We start from the raw sequence: 19,605 nt of genomic DNA, 5'->3' as shown, positions 1-19,605 counted from the left end.
AATAGGATTGCTTTGATAGGATACAATGTTGATTAGGGCAAGAAATATTACTTCCTGTATATACAAAATTAGAACTAATTATCGGTGGCCGATGTATTATAGAGTATAATAAATGGTGATGTTCACATCCAATGATTTGATGTTCGAAGTTGCTAGCTTTGTATAAGTCTTTTTTGGCTATTTTGAAATGGTCCCCCAATAACTTATTTGATTTGGCACATAACTTATACTGTAATATACCCACCATCAACAACCATAGCATGGCCTTGAACAAATGATGCTTTTGTTGAGCACAAGAATAAGATTGCATCAGCTACCTCTGATGGCTTGCCCATTCTTTTTAATGGCGCGATCTCTGCCGCTGGCATGATAGCTTCGCGGACCTCAGTCTCATCCATAATCATAGGGGTTTCAATAACACCAGGGCATACACAATTTACGCGTATTCCATCCTTAGAGTAATCAATTGCATCGGCACGCGTCATCCCAATAACGGCAGACTTTGAGGCACAATAGGCGGCTGGAATTATGTGCTTAGTGGATAGGTTTTGGTAAACATGGAGTATGAACTCACGCGCATCAGGCCGACCAACAAGTCCTAGCTGGCTCGCAACATTGACCACTGCTCCACGCTGGGGCAGGCGCGCCGGATCATGGCTAGGAAGAGGACTTTGACTGACCATCTGTTTTAACTGTGCACGCGAAGACAACCAGCAACCACGGTAGTTGATATTGTTTACGCGGTCGAACTCGGCCAGACTTGTTTCTCCCGACCGCAGAGGCCGACCAAGTACACCTGCACAATTAACGGCATAGTCGATGCGGCCGAATGATTCGACTATTTTCTCGACAAAAGACTGTGCAAATCCATCATGTGCCACGTTCCCCGGATAAACCAACAGCTGGGTTCTGGGATGAGCATTGGCAACGACCTGTCTTGTGTGCTCTAAGGTGCACTCATTCAAATCGGTGATGGCTATATGCTCACATCCTGCGACAGCGAACGCTCTTGCAACTGCTGCACCGATCCCTAGTCAAATATAAGCGTAAGTGTCGGCCTGTGTTGATCATGGTTGCTCCGCATTCGGAGGGACGTACCCGTTCCCCCAGCACCAGTCACCACCGCCACGCCCGGAAAAAGAGTCTTGGTGAGCATAATATCATCAAGAGGAGGCTCACCGATTCAATCACGTTAGTTTCTTCAGTATAAACTGTCTTACTCTTGAGGGTCAGCGGCAACTAGATAAGAGACACCAAAGAGTGGAGTCGCGATTATCGATAACTCGATAACACGCACAAGTCGATAAGCGGTCGGGTGGGGCGGTTGGAGTCACCGGACTTTTTGGAGAAGTCGTCTCCGCCGCTTTCTCCTCATTTCTCCATCGTACCCTCCATGCCCGCTTGTCCCTCTTTTCTCCAAGGACTCGGAGTATGCCATCCCCATCCCCCCAGAAACCTGGCCGTGCGACGAAGGCACGGATCTGTACCCATTGTGGCCGGGCCTTTCGACGGACGGAGCACTTGGAGCGCCATGTTCGAACCCGTAAGATACCGTTGGGGTCTGGTTGTGACGAAACACCATTTAACACCACTAAACCCCATTTTAGATACTAAAGAGAAGCCATTCATATGCTTCTGTGGGGCAGCTTTCACCAGGCGCGATCTATTAAAGCGTCACACCCGCATATCTCATCAAGATGGCATCGGGTCGCCAGATTCCAAAGCGCCGATGGGGAAGCCCAGTCTCGAAGCCCCCAACGTAGCACCTACAGCCCTTGCGCCGCAATATGATACATCGACTCGCGCAGTCGTACCGATTGCGGGCCCTTCTGATGTACACCAATGGGCTGGCTCCCAGACTGATCATGTATCATATCTACCTCAGAGTCAAGCTGGGGGGATGATGCCTGCAGGAGGACCTAATCCCAATCCGGCTTCGGATGGACATCCAGCTATGCACGATCCCGCCATGCTTCAAGCTGCTCAGTTGCTTATTCCAGCAGACTATCAAACTGCCTGTAAGTTTCCATAAACAATTCGTGGGAAATTATTGCTGTTAACCCTTGCCTAGCACTACCTTATTTACCAGAAGATCTGAATCACTTTCAAGAGTTCACTCACTTTCTTGATTCGATTGGACTACCAGCAGAGTGGCTTCCGAGCGATGGCGAAGCGAACCAGATGCAGGAAATTGCCCTAGAAGATGTTCCTAAGGCCTGCCAATCAACGCTGGAACAATCAAGGCCTCGACGTAGCTTGAGAGAGGGGTCGCGAGGGGACTCACCCTTCCGCTCATGGTTACCATCAGTGCCACGGGGGGACCAGAGTCTAGGGACATTGTCTGATTCAGGTATGTGTTTCAAAAGCAACCAAAAATACCATGAATATATATCTACCGACATGAAATTCATATTTTCCAGAACCTCCGCAGGCTTCAAAATCTTCAAGATTCAATGTCTCGGAAGATCAGCGCTTCAGACTCGCTGCTGCTCTTGAAAGCTTCCGCAATGTCATTCCTGACTTTAGCCTTCCATCTCGTCATACATTGACCCGATATCTTACATCATATTTTGAAGGCTTTCATCCCCATATCCCATTTATTCACATCCCGACATTCCGCTTCAATGAGTGTTCTCCAGAGCTTATATTAGCAATCATGACCATTGGAGCACAATACCGGTTCGAACACCATAACGCAGAAAGAATATTTCATGTCTCAAAAGCGGTCTTGTATGAGCGGATGTCTAGAGAATCGCGTATGGCCTCGTCAGCTGGATATTCTGTTCCCCCAGGGGTTTCGTCATATCCTGGGGATACTCAAGTTACGACCGGAACTGCGACTAGCTCATCAAGGCAAATGGATGTCATTCGGTGTCTTCTTGTGCTTATGAGCTATGCCACTTGGGAGCGAGCTGGGCTTGTCCAGGAAGCCTTCCAATTGCAAATTCAATTAGTCCAACATCTACGCGAAGCTGGACTTTCGGAGTCATACCCAGATTCACGTGTCGCCTCGCAAGATTGGTATGAGTGGGCAGACCAAGAGTCTATTCGACGGACAAAACTCATATCTTTCTGCTTTATCCATATTCACAGTGTTGCATATAACGCCTATCCATCCCTCCGGAGCAATGAAATTCATATGCGGCTGCCATGCTCAACAAAAGAATGGACCGCAAATAATGCAATTGAATGGGAGGTCGCCCAACGTGATAGGGGACCTCAGCAATTATTATTCCAAGATGCTTTAACTCTTCTACTTCAAAAGTCCCGTTCTGCAGTACCCCTAGAGCCCATTCCTTCCCCTCTAGGGAACTACATGCTACTCCACGGTTTACTACAACGAATTCACATTGTCAGTGAGCTCTCATTACCAAATGGGAACCACTCCACTAGTCTCCCAACTGAAGAACTCAATAAGATTGAGTAAGTCTAGAGGCTCTCTGGCAACCATACGTAACCCTTAAGCGTCAAAGTATGCATCTCTGTCATTCTTTTTCTGATTATTATTGCTTTTAGGCGAGCTCTTCGTTCATGGACTTCTGTCTGGCAGCAAGCCCCAGAATCAAGCCTCGATCCACAAAATGCCAATGGCCCGATCCCATTCACATCAAGCGCCCTTCTCGGGCTTGCCTACGTACGATTATCCCTCAATCTTGGACCATACCGACGACTTGAAACTCGGGATCCTACAACCATCGCTAAAACCCTGTGCCGATCACCTAAACCGGAACGAAGCTATCGTCTCATTCCAGCTCTCATATATTCTGCTCACGCTCTCAGCATTCCTGTTCGTCTTGGCATCGATCACATTGCCATGAGTCAGGCTTTCTTCTGGAGTGTTCGGCACTCACTTGCAAGTCTTGAATGTGCCGTATTGCTGAGCAAATGGCTGTTCACTCTTGCAGAGGCGGCACCAGATCAGGCTCTCAGTGGTAAGTGTCTGATATTCTCCACCCACTCAATTTCAGAAAGTGGCGCCTTTTGACGTATTTTAGAAAATGAGAGTCGTATTCTTCGTTGGACGCAATGCATTGTCGAAGAAGCCTATTCATCCATCGATCTGGAAGATGAATCCGAGGCACCACGGAACCTGGAGCCATCAACTCTGGGGATGGCGGTTCTCAGGTTATGGGCAAGACTCTTCCGTCGAAACACGCAATGGCCTTTTATCAATATCCTGGGGCAAAGCTTGGAACAGTACATGGCTATGATATAATCTATACCATCTTGTACGCTTTGGTGATTGTAAATAGGTACATATTAACCTGATACGAGTATATTTTTCTACGATAATAATTTGTCTTCGAGGAGTGGTTTTGTCATACAGTATTGCGTAATGCTAAGTAGGTTGACTATCCGAATGCATTTCAAATCACTTCACGTAGGAAACCTAGACCTCTGCGCCAAAAAGGAGAATAAAAAGTTTCTAAACATCATCTGGGAAAGAAGCAATGGATAGGAACATGATAATACGTATCATCGATGACCAAAGTGGCTATTTTTGTATGTCTTTGGTCCCCGCCAGAATTCAATCCAAGTCAAGCAAGGAATCCATCGCCGTGGGAATGGTTTTAGGCTGAGAATCAGATTGTCTCAGAGTCAAGGGGATCAAGTCCTCGTCGACTTGAGTCATTGACAGTTGAACTTCATCCGTATTCACGCCAGCCGTCTTGGCCAAATTCTCCAGAACAAGATCAACTTTGCGGGCTCCACCTTGGGCAAATCTCTGCCATTTGTCGTGGGCATCGCATTTTTGGGAATCGTCCTGTTTCCTGATTGGAGAATTTATCATAGGCTGCATAGTAGATGAGCTCATAGATGTGTTAATCGGTTTACAATTGACTTGAGTACCCGTCCGATGCCGATTTGATCTCGGTGAATTTTCACTCTGGCTAAATCCGCCTGATGACTGGGAAGTTGGCGAGAATTCGGGTGCCAAAGGGGAAAGTTTGGATTTTGCAGAGCTATCAGACTGCAAGCTCTTTTGCTCCACCTTACCTTTGGGTTCCTTCTGCCCGGAGTTCAGTTCTCCAGTGACCTCGTCATCCGAAAACTCGATCAGGAGGACCTCCTCTTTGAGGCTTTCTGTAGGGGCTGGTAATGCCAAAAGAGCCTGGGGCAATACAGCAATTGGAACGTCTTTCACCTCACTTTCCAAGCAGAGACAGGTGTGGGTATGAGGCTCGCTACATATCTGAGAACATGCGAGACCGCAGCAAGGGCGAACGTGAAGGCATTTCTGATAGCAGCTGACCCACGAATGTGCAAAGCTGTTTTATTTCATTAAGAGTCATTGTTATGGTATATGAAGGAAACATCTTTCAATTTCAAGGAAATACTCACCCGTGACATTGCAGCGGGCATTGGTGTCCACATGGAAGCGGCTCTTCACACATTGCTGCACAGCCGCCATTTATCGTCTCCCAGTCATCACTGCCTGTAATTCCAACGAAGCATTTAATTCTGGGAAGGAGAAAGCCATATTGATATGTACTTACTGCTGACAAGAGTCTTATTCCCATGAGTGCGGCAAGTGAGAGGCAGTGCACTGCCAACTCGTGAATTTTCATTCTTTCCACCCGTCATGATTTCCACAACATCGCGCCAGAGTAGGCTCCCAGATACCAGATGTTCGGCATTGCCAAAAATGTACATCCCATATCTGGCACGAGATAGAGCCACGCAGACTCGGTTGTCGACGGACAGGAAGCCGATGCCGTGTCCATTACTACTTCTGACCAGCGATAGTAGCACGATGTCATTTTCCTCGCCTTGAAAGGAGTCAACGGTAACAACCCTCGGAGATTGCTTTTCTAAGTATCGATGTGTTTTCAGAATCTTGAGCAACAGCTTTCTCTGACCATTGTAGAATGTCAAGATGGTGACCTTATTCACAGAGGCGCCATTGAGCAACAGGTAATTGAAAAATTCAACAACCATGACAGCTTCAAACTCATTAATCTTTGATGAGAGACTGTCACCAGCTTCTGGATAATCATGGGTGAAGAAGAATGATCGAATATCTCCCATTCCCTGGATCAAGGGGTAATTCTGAACGGAATCATGGTCATGAAGATCTCCGTAGATTGGATCCAACACCTGGCGTATCTCTGGAGCCATTCGTCTCTGTTCTCGCAGCATCACGAACGAAATCCCATTTTGAACTAAGCGTTCGAACATTGAAATGTCTAGGTAGAAAGGTTTGCCTGCCAGGTCTTTCAAAGCACAGCGGCCTTTAAGCTGTTTGTGATCACCAACAAGGATTAAGTGTTGCAGCGACTCAAAACAGGCCACAGCAACCGGGGCTTCGATCACCTCAGCAGCCTCTTCAATCATAACAATTCGAGGCTTCAAGCTGGATACGAGGGCGCGGTATTTGCTCAGTCCTGTGGTTGTCATCCCAACCAGCTTGGCTTTACGCAGCAGCTGATAATCGCGTTCGTACTTTCCGATGAGAAGTTTCTTGCTGCATTCATTATACTTCTTGACTTCCTCCACAAGCTTATCCTGGGCGATTTTGAAAAGTCGTTTACGCAACTCATTGTAGACTGCTCCACGGGCCTTGGCGGGAATCTTCCACAAGTCCGTAGTCTGGAGGTATCTGTTCATGGTGTTCTCTGGAACAGTGTTCCATTGCCGGCCTCGGACGGTTGCCCCCAGCTCGATGAAACTGCCTTTGAGGGCCTCCCATTCATCGGAGTCTGGGGCCTGCTCTGCTTCGAGTTCCCGGAGTAGCTCATATTCCATGTCAATTTCATCTTCGGTAAAGCTTAAACTCTCATTGGAGTGATTAGTTTTGAATTTTACCACTTCGTCCCCTAGCCAGACCATAAGGGGATCGATATCTTGGCCTGTAGTTGTGTGTGTCCAGATTTGGCCACCGTCTTCGAGAGAATCAATCTGATCCTGTGTCAATAAGCCATACTGGATAAAAATCGACCCAGTCAAGGCACCCTCGCCTCTTTCTCTGTCAAAGGGCTTGAATATCTTCATCATGGCTGTGACCAGGGATGAGATCTCCCTCCGGGCAGGCTCTAGAAGACCTCCTCGCAATGCGGGCTGGTACTGAAGTTTTCTGACTGAAAACAGTGTGCGGTTGCAAACCCTTAGGTCGGTACTTCTGCCTCCCAGGCGTATGTAGTCACTTTCAAAGTCCGAAAGATGAAGGAGTAGCTGGTCGAGGGCGTGATTTGTCTGCGTAGCAAGAACTATTGGAGGATCGCCAGGGCGCATGTGAGCCAGTAAAAGCTTCAATGCAACAACTGAAACAAAAGTCTTGCCTGTTCCCGGGGGCCCTTGAATAATCGCCAGTTTTTTGGAGAAAATTTCTTTCAAAGCGGCTCGCTGGTAGATATTCAAGCTTCCCAGAGGGGCAGAAGACAAGCCGCCAAGAACACTGAATCGTGTATTGCCGTAGAAGTCTTTTGGAACCATGCCTCGGAAATCCATAACGGGATTTGCACCGATGTACTCCGGTGCGCCTATCCGAGCCTGCAATTGGCATATGTGGTTATGGAGCGGAAATCTGTTCTTCCTTAGCAATGTATAGATTTCCGGGATAGCTCAATGAATATACCTCTCCTTGGATAGCTTTTGCAGGGCGGTCATGGTGTGTCTGTAGGCCTCAAAATATCCAGCCCGCGCCTCCACCATTACCCATTCTTGCTGTGGGTCAAAGTCGATATCATCGGGACACACGAAGAAAATGTCAACTTCAGGTGGCTCCATTGATAGATTCTCCAAGGCTCTGGCAGCAATTATTGCAACCACGCATCTGGTTGAGAACATGTCGTTCGCTGGGGTGAGAGCGACTAGTGATCCAGTGATAAGGCGTGAAGAGTATTTCCAAAGAATTTTTCGACCGGCGCGTCGGGTAGAAAAGGATATTCGAAAAGCTAGACCTCTGTGGGCAAAGGTGACTCGGTTGATGAAGACCTATTTCCCACCGATAAAAGTCAGCCAGGGCGTTATCTCCAGTCAACAAACTCGCGGACTACCTTTTCGTAGATGGCCACATCGTTCGTGTCATTCATGGAAGGTCTGGACCTTAAAAATGCCACTGCATCACGTAGTGGTGCAACAGCATCCTCTCGAATGAGGTTGTAATGAGTTTTGAGATAGTCGTCCCTGGAAGACCATGCTTCCGAGATTACATTCGGAGCCAGTAGCACATCATTATCTGGGGAATCAATCCCCAGAATCTCATCTGCAGTGGGCAGCTCCGGCTTCATAAGCCAGTCTGTATTGGAACCGATCTTCTGACAGCCATAATTGCCGAAATATTCGCGGATCGCTCGGTTGGCCACGCTCTGGGGGGTTGGCCCCCGACCACCGTGACCCCGCCTAGAGAATTCTCGAGGGCGAGGCGGCCCAATAAACTTTGGTGGAGTCATTATGCTATCGAAATTTCTCCAATTACCTGATTCCAGGAAAGCAGAGAATGTGGTGGGAGCCCAAATATTTCAAATGGGCCAGGAGTTGGGTAGAATGCCGAATCAAGAAAGTGGCAGGGTATGTCACAAAGGATGAGGATATGGAAACCACTCTACCAACTCAAAGGTGAACGCTCCAAATTCAAAATCTTGACTTAGTGAACAAGATGTGAGATTGCTGCCTTGGGATGTAACAAGATATTGAATTGTGAATGATCCGGATTTGTTGAATCAAAAGGAGAGGCCTATAGAACAGGTTGGTGAATGGGAAGGAATTCACTGTAGCCTAACTCACTTCTTTTTGATATGTGAGTGAATTTTGAGGATTGAAGGGGTCAAAAAGAAGATCATGAGAGGCAGAGGTCCGGCAATTTGTATATATCGTCTTTTCCAATGATAGATCAGCGTGATGTCGCTGGCGTGGGATTGCGGAGGTTCGATCTATGGCGGCGTGATGTGATTGGCTGTCGGTGGGTCGGAGATCACGACCGCCTTGCGCCTGTTCCGCCTTCAACGGGCTTCGTTCTCCCTTTCCGCGCGCCGTGGGCTTTCTATACTATCTTTTCTGCGGCTTGCTGTCTACTGTCCGACTGACCTAGTTGTGGCCTCCCTATGGCTTGGTTGGCAACCTTGGAGAAATATACAGACATTCCGGCTGCAAGCAGAACTACCGCCTTGACACCTTTGATCTAGGCTGCGCGCGGGCGCTGAAGCTTTCCCGGCGCCGGAGCAAGAGCCTGACCGGCCAATTGCCATACAACAAGCATTGCAGTTATTGTATAAGTGATTGTGAAATCACACATATCAAACCGGACTCATGGCATCGCTTGAGGAGGACGAGGATCGTGACCTGGCGGGTGAGTCCCTCGTGTCGCATTTTCTGCCCAGGCTGGCCCCCTTCCCCGCAATGGAACTCAGGTAGCTGATACGTTTCTCTTACTTTAGGGTCCCAGGACGGCAGCTCTGACAATGAGATTGATGACTCAATGCGAGATGTGGACGATGGAGAGGGTGACAACGATAATGACAATGACAACGACAACGACGCCGATGCTGACCCAGACGCCGATCAATATCAAGACCAGGACCAAGACCAAGATCCAGACAGCCCTTCCAATGCCAGCCAAGCCTCGGAAGGAGCCGGTATGGCCTCGCAAAACAACCAGGATACATCTATGACATCTCCAGGGAACATGCCCAACGCCATGTCCGAATCCTTCTCGATTTACCACCCCAGCGTGCGCCCCGAATGCCTCACTGCCAAAACCTATGACATTGCTCCTACCACAGCCGCGCCGCATAGTACGTCCATCAACGCAGTTGTTGCTACAGCGGATATGCGCTGGGTGTTTAGTGGCGGATCAGATGGTTACGTCCGAAAGTTCAATTGGGCCGATTCCATAAACAGCAAGCTCATGTTAACGGTGGCCCAAAGACACCCTTTCGTGGATAGCGTAGTCAAGGCTGGTGTATTGATGACATATTGGGAGAACATGGATGGGAACAACTTGTCGCCAGTGTATTCTTTAGCATGCCAAAGTGAAGGGCTTTGGCTGCTCTCCGGCTTAGAATCAGGTGCGATCCGACTCCAAACACTACGCCATGACGAAGGAAGGGAAATCATACAGCTGCGACAGCACACATCTGCTGTCTCCTCCCTCAACTTGACATCCGATGAACAAACACTATTATCCGGGAGCTGGGATAAACGGGTGTTTGATTGGGATCTCAATACCGGGCAGGCTCGACGTGCGTTTGGTGGAAGCGCTGGTCAGATCTCTGCTCTTCAAATTCGACCAGAATCCAGTCTGCCAGTCCCTCAAGATACTATCGACTTTTCGCAGCCAAATGGAACGTTCTCTTCGAACTACGGTGCGAGTGGTACTGGGCAAAACAACTTCATGGATACGATGCAGGATGCCCCAGAGGCAGATGCCACGGAGAACCCGCAGGCGGGCTCCCCGACAGACTCACTTTTTGGTGGTGCGGATTCATTATTCGGTGATGCCGACGGAGGAGCCGCAGACGGCGGAGAACCTTCTGGTGGTGTCTTTGGGGTCGACGAGGATGATGAGTTTGGCCGCGCAATGGCAAATGGACTAGTTGATGCGGATGCCCCTGGCGAAGCCGACACGGAGCTGCCGCAGAACGACGCTATTCCCCCACCAAACATGGTGTCAGATCAGGAAAACATCAATGCTGACAGCTCTGATGCAAATCTCGAGGTACCCCATGGCAACAATTCCATTGAATTATCCCAACCGGCTGTAAATGGTCTTCCTCGAGCAGAGGATCTGGAAATCTCATCACATGACCACACTATGCCCGAAGCTATGCCAACAGATCAGCCATCCGGCTCCGACAATACATTCCTGGCCGCGTCCATCGATGGCACCATTCGAGTATGGGACCGGCGGCAGCCTGACCCGGTTGCACGTATTAGCCCTCGAAATGTGCCACCTTGGTGTATGAATGCCTGTTGGTCTCCCGACGGGAATTATATCTATGCTGGGCGCCGTAATGGTACCGTTGAAGAATTCAGTCTACACAAGGGCCTTCGTGCGGCCGAGCGGACATTCAAATTTCCTCAAGGAAGTGGCCCTGTTACAGCACTCAAAGCAATGCCTAATGGCCAACATCTCGTTTGGTAAGCTATCTCTTCTCTTCTGAATCAAATACCGTATTTAATTCTCTACAGTGCTTCTCATGACATTTTGCGTCTCTATGACTTAAGGCATGAGCAGACATCCAAGCATTCTACCGTGCCCTTCCTCATTATCCCTGGCCATCGGACTGGAACTATTTCTCAACTCTACATTGACAACGCTTGTCGGTTCATGATCTCTACCAGTGGAAACCGAGGGTGGGAAGGCAACACCACCGAAGTGCTGTTAGGCTACGAAATTGGGGTTCCACAATGATCTGAGTTCATACCTCTAGAAGACCATTTATCAAGAGTCTGATGGTGGCCTATGAACTTTATAACTTGGAAAGATGAAAGATGTATTATTCAAAATAGCCTCATTTGTCTCCGAACAAAATAATAAGAAGTGAAGGCATGCTCATCCAAACAGATGATGTTCATTCGGCAATAAGAGAAAGACAAAACATGGGTGATATCTGAGAAAAGAAATTCACAAATCGAACGCCATAGCCCGAACCAAGGCCCTGCCCGTGTGCATGTATATTCCAGGGGTATGCTATAAATCCAATAGAACAAAAAAAAAAACAAAGGCCAGCAATCATTGCCCGTCATGAGAAAAATCGTCATCAAAGTTCAGTCCTTCGCATACCTCGTGCTGTTGCGATCGCCATGTTCCAAAAAGCGGATTTCCAGCCCACTTGACTTGCCCGTCGCGATCATTCTCGAAGTAAACATAGCCCTGCTGATCAAAGGCCCCACTATCGCTGACTGCTGAGTGCACTCCCCATGGCCCTGTTATCAAATTTCCGAATCCGTCAAGGTCGGTGTTTGGAACATGAGTACGGGTCTGCACGCGCCCGCCGTCGACATTATTGACCGTGATCAGGTATGCAGGTGGAAGCTCAGCGTCACGGTCAGGGCGCAATGCCATAGGGGTCCACGCCTCATTGTTGTATGACTCAGGCCGATTCAGGTCATGTATGAGTGGCAGCGGCTGCGAAAGAAGCACTTTGTCGAGTTTCTCGGTATCAAGAATTAATCCAGGCGATTGCAAATATAATACACTGTCATACTGCATGAATTGAATTTGGCCTAAGCGGAGTAATTTGGTATCTGTCAATGAAAAGCCCTGCGTCGTAGCAGCACTCATATCGATTGGCAAAAGCCAAATACCATACTTCATACTTGCGGCTCGAAGAATTGATAAAGCTAAGGACGCCGGCTTTCCTAGCTTTTTCGTAGACATGCGGTCCCACTCCTCGGGATACATAAAGAGGCGGTCTTGAATGGCAGAGCCATTTGTAGCGAGCTGTTTGAAGAACAGAACAGCAGAGCAGATGTCGGAGGGGTCAGGCCTCGCAAGTAGCTGCAGATATGCATAATTGCCTCTTGATACTCCGTGGCGATCTTGACCTCCTTGTAAGATTCCTTGATCGGCCCCTAGCCGGATATCCGAATCTGATAAACCACGTTTGTGCGCCGATTTCTGGAATGAGGATTCGGGGCGTCTACGCTCTCCTGCGATATCAGGAGGCCTTCGCAGCGCATGCTGGATGTTTTTCACTGAATTCTGCTGCAAAACGTAGCCAGAGACGAATAATAACAGAGTGAAGATGCAGACCACCCCCATCGACACAATGGCAGAGACCTGCGATGAAGTGAGCAGCACCATGATTGAAGGAATAGCGGCAACATGGAAGAGGAATGAAGGAAACAGGTGAGATTGAAATGTCAACCATGCACTGCCCCCAAAAAAGCCGTCTTTTTCGATGTCTCAGGTCTCAACCCCTCTAGTGTTACCCCTAGTGCTTCGCTGGTTGCATGACATCAGGATTGTTTACGGGGTTGGCCGTGCGACTATCGATAAGGGCGGTCTTGAGAGGCTTGGAGTCTTGGCGCTCGGGCCATTTGCAACTTCTGTCCGTGCTCCACCCTTCAATCCTGTCACGACTCCAGCTTCCGCAATGGCCACGCATCGGGCGGACGCCAGCACTTTCCTGGACAATCGGGGCTACAGTGGTCCTCTTGTACGGGGCGTCAATCCCGTCACTCTCTTCGAGAAAGCAGTCCGAGACCGCATCACAGACTCTTATTACTGGAAGGAACAGTGCTTCGGCTTGAACGCCGCCACTCTCTGCGATCGCGCAGTCGAACTCTCCTCTATTGGGGGTACATATGGCATCTCTGAAAAACCTTCGCCTTTTCTCTGCCTTGCATTCAAGCTCCTGCAGCTCAACCCCGAGCGAGATGTGGTCCTAGAGTACCTCAATTTTACCGACCCAGGAAGCGACGATGAGGGTGACGACCCGGCTCACAACGGGGTGGTGAAAGGACGTGGGGATTTCAAATACCTTCGTGCCCTAGGTGCCTTCTATGTGCGACTTACTTTTGAGGCTGTTGACGTCTACAAAACCTTGGAACCTCTACTACTCGATTACCGAAAACTAAAGCGCCGAGTCCGTGACACATACACCCTTACCTACATGGACCAGTTTATCGATGATCTTCTCACTAAGGACCGTGTTTGCGGTACGAGTCTGTGGAAGCTGCCGTCGCGACAACAATTAGAGGACTTGGACATGTTGGATGAAAGGATTAGCCCGCTGGCGGATGAGTTGGAAGAATTGGATCGTGACAGCGATGAGGAGAGAGATGACGCTGATCATGACAGCGGCGACAACGAGTCCTCCGGCAAGCGAAGTGGGGGCGATGATTGAAGGATCTAATGGATCACTTTCATCCGTTATCGTACTCCCAGGTGGCTTTTGCCCATCTGTGGGACCTTCAGAACATGCGTCTTTGCGTCGGTTCATGAGTGCAGGCATTATTGAACTACGCCAAAGCAAGTTGCATGACTTCTTTGCAGGTACGCTCGTCAATTCTGTGCCAAGTCTGTTCAATATCGACAGGCGATGCATTCATAAATAAGGCAGTTTTGACCCCACCAGCGCCGTGTGCCAGTGGCACTGTTGTGGTCTCCGAAGGAATGGCCCACGGTGCACAAACCAACACCAGAAACATGTTCGTGGAAAATACATGCAGCCGAGTGTATTTTATATCCTCGGGCTCTTGAAATACCAGCCCAGAGCTAGTCCCAGTACCTGAATGCAACAAATGTTCCGAACGACTGCCAAATCACAAATACTATAACATTAAAATCCTTGCTGGCAATGCCACTTCTTCTCCCACCCTTGGAACCATGGACTTTCATCCAGAGTAGCAACTGGCCAGTCTTTTGGAACAAGACCTTTTTCTTCCTGCTCCTTGGCCCACTTCTCCATTTGAGGTAAAATTACATGCTGAACATGCCAAACTCCCTTATACTCCATAAGATGACTCTTGCCCTCCTTCAAAATCTTCGCTACCAATGGTGGTATAGCCGGTTCATCGCGGAACTCTGTAATCGGCGTGAAGAGTGCCTTGAAATTGAAAACGATAGAAGCGGATAGCGGCAGACGACGAAGAGTCTGCCAGTCCACACGAAGATTGCAATCTGCAATTTGCAAGTCGGGGTTCTGCGATGATCTGAGTGCCTCTTGCGGGTCTCCTGGGGGCATGTATAAGGGCTCTCCAACTTCAAAGCCCCACGAGCCACGCTGAATGGGCTTTTCAGTCGGCATCTTCGTGAAGAAGCTAGTTCATAGTACGCCAATTAGCTCATTGTCCTCTCTAGCAACGCTGTCAATTAAATATCAACGTACCGATCCATCGAAAATTGCATTTTTTCTTTGTAGTCTGGAATCGGCGCATGAATCTGGTGCAACTGCTTTCCAATCTTTGACCCAACATTCCATCCTAATGCAGAGCAGATAACAGCTGCGCGCAGGAAATAGTATCCTGTTTCATCATCTCGCATCATTAGACCAAAGTCCTCGGGGACATTGTCAAGGAGAACCTCCAGCGGAGGTTTGGCTCGAATATTTTGCTGAGTCCCTAGGATATGGTTCCGTAGAGTGTCCTTATCTACCAATGTGAAGTGCTGAGGATATCGAGCACATATAAACTGCAACACCATTTCCATAAGCTCCTTGCAGGCTAACTCTGACCCCGGAAGTGCGTCAAGAACCTCTTTGCCGTTCTTGGCATAAAGCTCTTTACGTTGCGCAATGCGACTCCTGTATGTACTTTCCAACTCGATCCACCAGTCCGTTTCCATTTTGGTTAGCGCTATTATGGAACAAAGGATCAACTTCCGTTAGACTCGCACGCTTCTGTAATTGTCCCGATTCTTGGAGTACGGAGAACATACACATTGTTTGGTGATAGGCCCATCTAAATGGCCGGTACGGCCGTGGTTTTGCCTTCTCAATATCATGTTCAGGATAAGCGCTGGGTAGGGGGACTCCGCTCAACGTCGCATAGTCTGGGAAATCTCCGAGGGATCTGACTTCACCCACGGAGAAACCCGTTGGTGTGTAAAGGTTGTCTGGGCTTGACCTGTAGTCGGCGGTCATGGGAAGAATATTCTCGTGCACATCGGTTTCATCAACTTCACGGCAGGGGATACCACTTCCCGTTAGTTGCAACAGGGCTTCTCTGCGCTGGGGTGGTAGGGCATTGTCATAGTTTATGGGCGGTTTGGCACTATTGGATTGCTTCTTGGCTGGAGAAAGGGATCGCGGTGGGGTTTTGGCTATGGAATTGCGTCGGTCCCGTATATTCACTCTGTTAATAAGGGCTTTTGGAAAGAATCGGTACAGAATCGAACAAAATGTGGTTGCGGCTATTAGGAGCCGACCGATTCTCCAGGCGCTTTCGGGATCTCTCAAAAACTCCATGGGTGTTGATTGAGTGCGCGTTGGGGCAAATGATTGTAGTTTATTTCGATCGATATGGGCTGTGATATGAGGCGGGGGTGTCGGTTCTTGGAATAGATATCACGGCATAACCAACCAGGAGTTATTCTTATAGGCGCTATCAAAGCGACTTATGGAGGGAGAGATGACGGTAATAAGTACTCGCCGATTCACACATAATTTGGGGCCGCGGAAGTTACTGTTTTGCTTTCAGACCGAGATCTCTGATGCGGGGAAACCCATACAATGATGGTATACACGCATCGAATAGCTACTTTGGATTTGTCGGTTGTACTCGCTCGATTGATCTTTCCTTGTTTGGCGAGGAAACGCTGGTCAAGCCCCTCAGCTATGACGATGTTAGCTTGAATTTCTATGATTCTGAAAGTATCCTATCTTGTTTTCCTCTTATCGAGCTCGGTCTTGCCTAATCAGTCTTCGTTAGTAGTTGACTGGTGTACCGGTTGTTGTCCCGACCCCAGCATTAGTATGATTTTGGCGGATTCTAGGCTCTATCAGTCATGCAACTCAAGCAGATAATTTCAAAAGATATGATAGAGAAATGAGTCCAGTATTCCCAAGCAGACAGAGATAAGGCTCTCTGGACTTGATAGACTGAATGGGAAGATTGAACCCGCTATGCCCAAAACGGCAAAAATGTCCATATGCTTGGCAACCAGAAAACTTTAAATAAGTATAGTAGTAAGCTGTGCCAGCTGCATTGCATTTCACCTTGTTCAATGATGCCTTTGTGTGCCTACAAAATTTTTGAGGGTTCGCTCTATAGACTACGTACATTGAGCTTCATCGATAGGTACCCCAATAAGCTGATCAGCAAGTCCAATATGATCAATATTCCATCGCAATATGTATCTCATTTTTTTATCGTCTATCCACTGGCATTGTGTCTGAGATACAGACACATTGGCTGTACTATCTCTTGTGACAATTTATGTCCCACGTCGGTCTAATCGACGGCATCTGCTTTGCAACAACTACCCAAAATTTTCGATAAGAATGAACTGAAAGTTCGAAAGAAGATTCTATGAATATCTATGCCACCCTGAGCACCTTGGTAATGATCTCGGAATCTATCTCACCAAAGTCGTCTACAAGACGAACGAAGCGAGTGTCCTCCAGTAAAATCTCGATCTTGCATGCTACACAATGATTAGCTTTGCTCCTAAGGGAGCTTGGTCGACCCACATATTGCTGCTAGTCCTGTGAGATGTGAACTTCAGCAGGTCAAGAATAAGACCTGCATCGAGCAAGCTGAGAGATAGTCGCAAAGACGACGGTGAAGCGACTTCAAACACGGGTCTTTCAGTTATTCAACGAGATATTTCCCTCAAATACGTAAATCTTCGCGCGGACAAGATCTGGGGTTGAAGAGCTTGAAGCCGCACTTCCACCATGTTCCAAACCTCTAAACTGACGCCAAGACTATATATACATCTGGGTCACCGATTGTTCTCAATCTGACCCGTCTTTGCTACGATGACTTTTTGTGCGCTATGTCAGGATAGGCGGGTACATTTTTACTGATAGCTTCCAAGTATTTTTCTAGAATAGGCAGGATGTGGAGCCCATTCGTTTCCCTCATGGATGACGAAACATTGTAGGCTAGATTTATCACTCTACTGGAGGTATTAAAAAAGGCTTGCAGCAGAATGATAGTCGGATGACCTTTATATATAGTTGCCAAACCTTCTATACTTTACCGCATTGTCTCTCTTCTATCCACAACTACAGTGCAATATGAAAATAATTGTTCGTGCGTCTTTGAATTTCGTTCCAAGGTAAGCTATCTTCAACGGTCTCTTGCTCAAGAACCATTATGCATTATGAAGCTTCTTGGCCACTCCAGCCATTCCAACCATGCAGAGCCCAGATATGTATGAATCGATTCGACCAAAAATTGACCCCCATCTCGAAAAACCCATTTATCCCGAAGACGATGAATCAATGCTCCATAGTGTGCCAAAATCACAAGAGCCTCTCCCCGCCGTGACGAGACAAGGTCAACATAGGCGGGAGGGACAATGACCGGCCACGCAACAAGAGCACGCATGGCTCCAGTGGCAGTATGGTCTTTATCAATGGCTATCATTATAGCCTGGAGGGCCTGGACAGCTTGTCCATACACTTTCACTCTTGCCGTGTCTTTTTCTGACTCTTCGATACGCCCAAGTAGCGACGCACATACTGATCCAAGGTCAGCATCCATTTGAAGAAAATGCCGATTTTCTTGCAACATTGGCTTCAGCACTGTGTGCTGCAAAGATTCCCATCTACCCTCTCCTGTTATCGTTCGTATCCCTTGATGGAGACGCACATATTGAACAAATCGATCAAGAAAATCCTCAAAGCTATTCTCACGAAACACCAGCGTGTCACAGAGTAGATATAGTCCCAAAATAGCAGCAAAAATAAAAGCTGGTATAAATGTTCCTTCGTCAATGTTTGGAGACAGATTGTTGAAGCTATTCAAAGCATATGTTTGGAGATGAGTGGCATGGTGTCGGTAGAAGTCTTGCTTTTCTGGCTTAATGATGCTGAGATGTAAGGCGCTGAGGGCGAGCATTATATTCATAAGATATGGTGCGCCCATTCCGATTCTAAATATCTCGGTTAAAGAAAGTCCCGATTGTTGGATTGACGGGCTGATCCAATCGGGCAGTTCCAAGGTGATTTGATAGAGGAGCTCCACGTGGAGCATGTTTACCGGGGCTCCCTCTGGGGCTCCATTGGATTGAAAATCCGGATATGGTGTCGGAGATCTTGTTGCAGGCGAGGCGTTTGCCTGACCCTGGCTGGTACTTGGTGAAGCCCGTACGAGAAGGGCAGGGCTACCGAATTCGCAACGTCGTTCAGATGCGGTGCAATTGGAGCACATGGGCCGACGCTCATCACACTAAACGACGTCAACGAGATCGAACAAATCCTTGGGGCCAATCAGCATGCGCTTACCTTGATATGGCGGCGTTTGCATTCGATACAGCCATTGCGGGATTTCTTGTGTGTTCGGCGCGGCATCGCGGCAATACGCGGCTTCGCGCCCCGAGTGGTCGTCGAGCTTCCAGCCTCCGAGGGTCATAGAAGGGGTCATAGGCCATGCACTTCGATAATGTACTATCCTCCTCGATCGAAGTTGGCATAAAAACTCTGCAGCCTGGGCTACAATCGCTCATTGGATTTTCGGGCCCAGTCAGCATTCCATTAACCTTTCAAACTTTAGCTCATCCGTAATACCCACAAGTGGGTCGCCAGAATACGCGTATGCACAGACCACATGGAGATCCGCCACGGCCAGATCAGAGAGAGTCTGTCCACATCCTAGACCTTCAACCCGATAGAGATGTTAAAGGGGATATATAACATCCTCATACTTGCTCCAAACGGCATAATGCACGTAGTTTGGAGGCGAATATTCTGGTTCCCTTACTATGCGCTCCGATCGCCTTTCCCAACCAGCCCGACATTGCCTCTGTTCACCATCTTCGCCCTTGCAAAATGAGAAGGGATTGGATAGAGTATTGATACCATTCTTGAATTGATTCATTCCATGTATCGGGGCTCGCGTAGTGACTTTCATCGGTCTTGCTATCCAGTTCTGATGTTCCGTCCGTTCATCGTCACGTCCATCGTATTCCAGGTTCGCATGGATCAATCACCAACTACGGAGGCTTTTGATGATCGGATCTCAGGTGGAAGGGCCATCTGCGGGCTCTTT

The 19,605-nt window shown here is 48.3% G+C and overlaps 8 protein-coding genes across 8 annotated transcripts; 3 read left to right on the top strand and 5 right to left on the bottom strand.

Annotated features, from left to right (window-relative positions):
- Positions 1-224: 224 nt before the first annotated feature.
- N7462_003575 (SDR family NAD(P)-dependent oxidoreductase) lies at positions 225-1,156 on the bottom strand (the record flags this gene model as incomplete). Its single annotated transcript, XM_057075301.1, has 3 exons — positions 225-520; positions 575-1,030; positions 1,099-1,156. The coding sequence occupies 3 exons, from the start codon at positions 1,154-1,156 to the stop codon at positions 225-227; spliced, it is 810 nt and encodes a 269-aa protein (XP_056934806.1).
- Positions 1,157-1,431: 275 nt separating this feature from the next.
- N7462_003574 (uncharacterized protein) lies at positions 1,432-4,216 on the top strand (the record flags this gene model as incomplete). The annotated part of the gene is made up of 6 exons (XM_057075300.1): positions 1,432-1,543; positions 1,608-2,018; positions 2,072-2,350; positions 2,421-3,423; positions 3,517-3,932; positions 3,996-4,216. 6 exons carry the CDS (start codon positions 1,432-1,434, stop codon positions 4,214-4,216), a joined length of 2,442 nt encoding a protein of 813 aa, XP_056934805.1.
- Positions 4,217-4,528: 312 nt separating this feature from the next.
- On the bottom strand, positions 4,529-8,393 carry N7462_003573 (uncharacterized protein; the record flags this gene model as incomplete). Its single annotated transcript, XM_057075299.1, has 5 exons — positions 4,529-5,270; positions 5,344-5,437; positions 5,499-7,525; positions 7,577-7,935; positions 7,998-8,393. The coding sequence occupies 5 exons, from the start codon at positions 8,391-8,393 to the stop codon at positions 4,529-4,531; spliced, it is 3,618 nt and encodes a 1,205-aa protein (XP_056934804.1).
- An 856-nt stretch (positions 8,394-9,249) lies between these two features.
- On the top strand, positions 9,250-11,353 carry N7462_003572 (WD40 repeat domain-containing protein; the record flags this gene model as incomplete). Its single annotated transcript, XM_057075298.1, has 3 exons — positions 9,250-9,289; positions 9,378-11,079; positions 11,131-11,353. 3 exons carry the CDS (start codon positions 9,250-9,252, stop codon positions 11,351-11,353), a joined length of 1,965 nt encoding a protein of 654 aa, XP_056934803.1.
- Positions 11,354-11,674: 321 nt separating this feature from the next.
- On the bottom strand, positions 11,675-12,748 carry N7462_003571 (uncharacterized protein; the record flags this gene model as incomplete). The annotated part of the gene is made up of 1 exon (XM_057075297.1): positions 11,675-12,748. One exon carries the CDS (start codon positions 12,746-12,748, stop codon positions 11,675-11,677), a length of 1,074 nt encoding a protein of 357 aa, XP_056934802.1.
- Positions 12,749-12,845: 97 nt separating this feature from the next.
- N7462_003570 (PRP38 family protein) lies at positions 12,846-13,793 on the top strand (the record flags this gene model as incomplete). Its single annotated transcript, XM_057075296.1, has 1 exon — positions 12,846-13,793. One exon carries the CDS (start codon positions 12,846-12,848, stop codon positions 13,791-13,793), a length of 948 nt encoding a protein of 315 aa, XP_056934801.1.
- A 435-nt stretch (positions 13,794-14,228) lies between these two features.
- On the bottom strand, positions 14,229-15,854 carry N7462_003569 (heme-dependent oxidative N-demethylase family protein; the record flags this gene model as incomplete). Its single annotated transcript, XM_057075295.1, has 3 exons — positions 14,229-14,709; positions 14,778-15,243; positions 15,326-15,854. The coding sequence occupies 3 exons, from the start codon at positions 15,852-15,854 to the stop codon at positions 14,229-14,231; spliced, it is 1,476 nt and encodes a 491-aa protein (XP_056934800.1).
- A 1,843-nt stretch (positions 15,855-17,697) lies between these two features.
- On the bottom strand, positions 17,698-18,908 carry N7462_003568 (Zn(II)2Cys6 transcription factor domain-containing protein; the record flags this gene model as incomplete). Its single annotated transcript, XM_057075294.1, has 2 exons — positions 17,698-18,786; positions 18,843-18,908. The coding sequence occupies 2 exons, from the start codon at positions 18,906-18,908 to the stop codon at positions 17,698-17,700; spliced, it is 1,155 nt and encodes a 384-aa protein (XP_056934799.1).
- Positions 18,909-19,605: the final 697 nt, after the last annotated feature.

Source organism: Penicillium macrosclerotiorum, assembly GCF_028827735.1.
Source record: "Penicillium macrosclerotiorum strain IBT 26536 chromosome Unknown utg000003l_segment0_segment0, whole genome shotgun sequence".
NCBI classification, from domain to species: Eukaryota; Fungi; Ascomycota; class Eurotiomycetes; order Eurotiales; family Aspergillaceae; genus Penicillium; species Penicillium macrosclerotiorum.
The sequence above is the reverse complement of the archived record's forward strand: the minus strand, read 5'-3'. Positions and strand labels throughout refer to the sequence as shown.